The following is a 4880-nucleotide window of genomic DNA, read 5'->3' on the forward strand; positions in this document are numbered from 1 at the left end:
GCTTAGTGGTTTGCCTATAGATTTTGGGATTGAAGTTTCTCCCTCAACCTTAGTGGTTCGCTTAAAGGCTATGGGGTTGACTTATGAACATATCTCCCATAACTCAGTGGCTCACCTAAAAGCTTCGTATTGAGCTCTCATATCTCTCCTGCACCTTACTGGTTCTTCTAAGTGTCTCGAGATCAAGCTCTCATATCAGTGGTTAGTCTAAAGGTGACTATCTAAAAGCATTGAGATTGAGCTCTCATATCTCTCCTAAACCTCAGTGATTCGCCTTAAGTGTTGGGATAGAGTTTTCCCTCTTAACTTCTTTAGTTTGCTTAAAGGCTTTGGGGTCGACCCACGAACATCTCTCTTATATCTTAGTGGTTCACCTAAAGATCTTGGGATCAAACTCTCACATCTCTCCCAAACCTCAGTGGTTAGCCTAAAGTTCTAAGGTTCGAGATCTTCCCCTTAACCTCAGTGGTTCCCTTAGAGGTTCTAGGTTTGATCTTCGAGCATCTCTACCAGACCTCAATTATTCTCCTAAAGGACTCGGGATCGAACTGTCCCCCTTGTCTCAATGGTTCACCTAAATGCACTGGGTTGACTTTTGGATATCTCTCTTAGAACTCAATGGTTCGCTTAAAGATCTCAAGATCGAGCTCTCAACCCTTAGCTCAAGTGATTCTCCTAAAGATTTTTAGGTCAACCTGTGAATATCTCTCCTATACCTTAGTTGTTTGCTTAAAGGTCTTGAAAAGGCTCTAGGGTCAACCTTTGGATATCTCTTCCAAACCTCAATAATTCATGTAAAGGTCTTGGGTGGGGATTGAGCTCTCCTCCTTATCTTCACTGGTTTGCATAAAGATCTTGGATCAAGCTCTTCCTTCAGCATTAGTGGATCGGCTATAGGCTCTGAGGTCGACCTCAGTAGTTCATCTAAAGGTCTCGGGATCGAGCTTTTCCCTAAATATTAACGGTTCGCCGAAAGGCTATGGGGTGGACCTTTTACCCTAGATTCGATTGTATTAAATTAATTTAAAGAACAATCATTTTCTTTAAGCAAGTTCCAAGTAGAGAGCTGAAATCGGAGAACTACGGATGGAGTATAGAGTTGAGCATAACTGATGATGTTCACTTGCAGAAGTCTAGAGGTGCCGACTTAGCTCGAGGTGTTGGCCCTTTAGCTCAAGATCTTTAGACACATAAGCATTATAACCTAAGTACCTAACCCAGAGCAAGACCATATAGGCAACTGACCTAGAATAAGATTGATGTCGTGAGTATCAGAGAATTATTCATTTTATTGTATCTATTTGACTAGAATATATCAAAGTAATTGCTAGTTTTAAAAAAAAAACATAAAAATGAAAAATAGATGAAAGATGATTTGAGCAAGGACTTTCAAATAAGTATTTGTTCCTTCACGATTATGAGGGTTACCTGAGCTACTTATTTGTTAGGCAGGAAAACTGCCTCTGCAATGACATGAGTTTTTTTCGCCATTCCTACCCCCACAAGATGATTAAGATATATCCTTCCATCTTTCACAGTTGCCGACGAGGCAATTCGATGCATCGGTCCAATATACCATGCTGTGACGTTTGCTGTCTCCCAACCATCAAAGCTCTCAATCACCCTAGCAGAAGGGGTGCCGGCGATAACTAGTTTATTCGGAGAAATTAACTCCATGCCGTCCCCCATGAGCAATGATCCTCTGACTTGAACGACAGTCACCTCCTCAGTTGTTGTGTTAACTCTAAAAAGATGACCACTGGCAGTGTGTATGACGAGCAAATAACCATCGGGATGATACACGATGCCATTCAGACCCACAAAGTTGTAGTACCACTCCTTCCTCTGAGCGAAAAGTTGGCTTCTAATGACGGATATCAACTCACCGTTCAATCCCACCTTCCATATTCTGTTTCCCTTTGCATCAGTAACATAAGCATTTCCATCGTCATCAACAGCTACATCATCAGCATATGAACATTCACCTACACACCAAGCGATATCACATTACATTCCAAATTCAAAATCATAGGATCTCGAAGACTGATACAAAGGAGATAGATGGAGAATCCAAGTATAAAAAAAAACAATATATATACCAACCAAATGTATAGCTTACTTGTATTTATGATGCAGATGAAAGAAACTAGTTTCAGGGTTTTTTTTTTTTATTTTTTTGGATGTATAAACCTTGTTATGATTTGGATTTACAGGTAAAAAAAAATTTGTTTCATAGAAGATGACCAGGCATATCATAATACTAAACTAGAGATTTTCTAAACCAATTATTCCCAGGTAAACACAATAAATTTAAAAGACATTTATGATCAAAAGGCACCAAATGAAGTGAAATGGGAACTAAGGTCGTGTATTGCAGTAAAAGGTGGATACCGCCATCCAGCGGCCCCACACAGCTAACCCCACAATCATCTATGAGGAGGTAAATCAGAATAGTTAGATTTTTTTTTCTTCGGTTTTACCGAGATTCGAACCCTTGCCCATTGTAACAACTCTGCCTCACACTAGCCAACTCAACTCTGCCATAGGATCGTGTATTGATTTCACAAAGTCTAGTCAAATACTTTTATCAATCACTCATTCATCATCAGGAAAATGACAAATGACCTCCATTAAATAGCATGATTCAACATGTTTTCAGTCAATTCAACCATCTCTCCCATGTCAGAGAAAAGATCTGACTGAATACATTAATAAGATCTAAAATAAAACAAATTACAAAATTAAATCATATCTTTGTTCTCCTTGACTTCAGTAATTAGAGAAGAGAAAATCAAACTTTCTACAACATCAAGTATCTTAAGACACCAATAATTGCTTGGTCTAGTGGTAACGAAATATATCCTCAGAATTTTCAACAAAGGTCAAAATTTAAATCCGTATAAGGGTGCTTATGGCACACCCTCTATAGGAGTTAACAGGGTTTACACCTAAACAATGATCTTAAACCTTACACAATCATACATCAAACTTTACATCCTTACAAGGGCGTTATTGGTAGCAATTTAACCTTGTCATTCGTACCTCAAATGAATGGGACATAAAGAATCTTATGACACACTCTATGAGAGTTCGCAGGATTTACACCTACACAATGATCTTAAACCCTAGGTAACCGTACATCACATTGTTTGAAAATGACGTCTCTAATTTAAAGTTAGCTAATTCGGTTTTAATTAAAATCAAAATTAATTAAATGTTAACACAAATAAGCAAAGAATTTCAGCATTCCTTGCCTTCTACATAACATTCTGGAGACATTTGGTTACTTAGTACTATTTCTCAGTGTCAATGCAGTGTGTAGCAATAAATTATCGCTGTTCTTGGCGGTTGCAACAAAGCTACCGGCCGGAAAATAAAGACAAGCACGTTTAATCATCCACCGGAATTATCGTCGCAGGCCGATCCAGAAGCGGAAAAGATTAAAATGGGAAAAATGATATTATTTATGGAGAAAAACCTGGACCACTCAGATGGGTGAGGAAGATGCGGGACCACGATTCGAGGTCGTAGGCCGCCACGGAGGAGGAGCGGCACCGGAGAAGGTCGGCGTAGACCACCAGAATCCGGCGCCTCCCGCTGCCACGATCGATGGCCATTCCCAGCGACGCATTCCCGGCGACGTCGGGATCCGACAGCACGGTCCGCTGCGTCAGGGCGCCCCCGACGGCTTGCGGATCTTCAAGGGTTAGCCGGGCGACGCTACCGCCGAGGAAGGTGGAGACGAGGAAGCTGCGGCCGACGGGGTCCCACTTGGCGCACTCGCAGATCCAGTCGGGGGTCTGGAAGGTGAAGCCTGCGGCGGAGCGTTCGAGGGAGGCGATGATTGCGAGGGGGACGGAGGAAACGAGGAGGAAGATGAGGAGGGCGGGCACCCTTGACAAATGCTCGCCGTCTCCGCTGGGAGGACCTCGGCGGCAGCAGCATAGGCGGCGGCGGCCGGATTCCCAGGCCCCCATGAGTGGTTCTGGGTGACGGAGATGAGTGGATAGAGTGAAGCGTCGCTATTAACAAAAAACAAAAACAAAACTGAACTGACGCCGACCGGCTGGCTAATCCTGAGTAGGAATCTGATTAATGAATCGTTACTTACCCCAATTGTTCACCCGCTGGTTTACCGGCCACCTTCTAGAAGCCCATGAAGTGTATGGTGGACCCCACTTAGCTTCTGACAGGAACACACATACTATTATTATTTATTTATTCTAATAAGAATTCTTCCCTATCTAGTGTACCTTTCATTTCATTATATATATATATATATATAATCTATTTTTAAAATAATTATTATTTATCTATTAAATTCTGGAAAAAAAAGAGAGGTTTGTTAATTCTCTCCGATGTATATATAATATAATAAAGGAGCAAAATCAGGAAATTATGATATTTCTATAAATAATTATTTTTTATTTATTAAATTCTTAAAGAAAACATTGAGTACTTTCATTTTTCTTATATATTCTTAATAAGAAAGTATATCAAATACATATTATAAAATAATTATTTTCCAGAAATATTTATTAATCTTTATTTCTTAATTACTCTGACAAGAAGAACGGCAAACTAAATAAATCATATGAATTAATTAGGTTAAGACGCTGATTGAATCAGATGAGCCAATTGGTTAGACACATTGAGGCAAGTTGATCGACTTGATGAGCAAGTTAAACTGATAAATTAGGTGGTTGGTTGAACCACTCGAACCGTCAAATGAAAATATATTTAAAGGAAAATGTATCTTGTTGTAGGATTTCTCAACCAATTATGTGATTATTAATGGTTTCAATTATTTGTACAAAAAGTGTGATCTACGGAAGTTGAACTTTCCATGACCTTCTTCTTTTCCCTTCATTTCAACAATG

At 39.9% G+C, this 4880-nt stretch overlaps 1 protein-coding gene across 1 annotated transcript; it reads right to left on the bottom strand.

Moving 5' to 3' along the window:
• Positions 1 to 1353: 1353 nt before the first annotated feature.
• On the bottom strand, positions 1354 to 4038 carry LOC121996394. The gene is made up of 2 exons (XM_042550357.1): positions 3479 to 4038; positions 1354 to 1985 (listed from the first exon to the last, which is right to left on the bottom strand). Exons 1-2 carry the CDS (start codon positions 3975 to 3977, stop codon positions 1438 to 1440), a joined length of 1047 nt encoding a protein of 348 aa, XP_042406291.1. The 5' UTR covers positions 3978 to 4038; the 3' UTR covers positions 1354 to 1437.
• Positions 4039 to 4880: the final 842 nt, after the last annotated feature.

This window comes from Zingiber officinale, chromosome 6A (assembly GCF_018446385.1).
Source record: "Zingiber officinale cultivar Zhangliang chromosome 6A, Zo_v1.1, whole genome shotgun sequence".
NCBI lineage: Eukaryota > Viridiplantae > Streptophyta > Magnoliopsida > Zingiberales > Zingiberaceae > Zingiber > Zingiber officinale.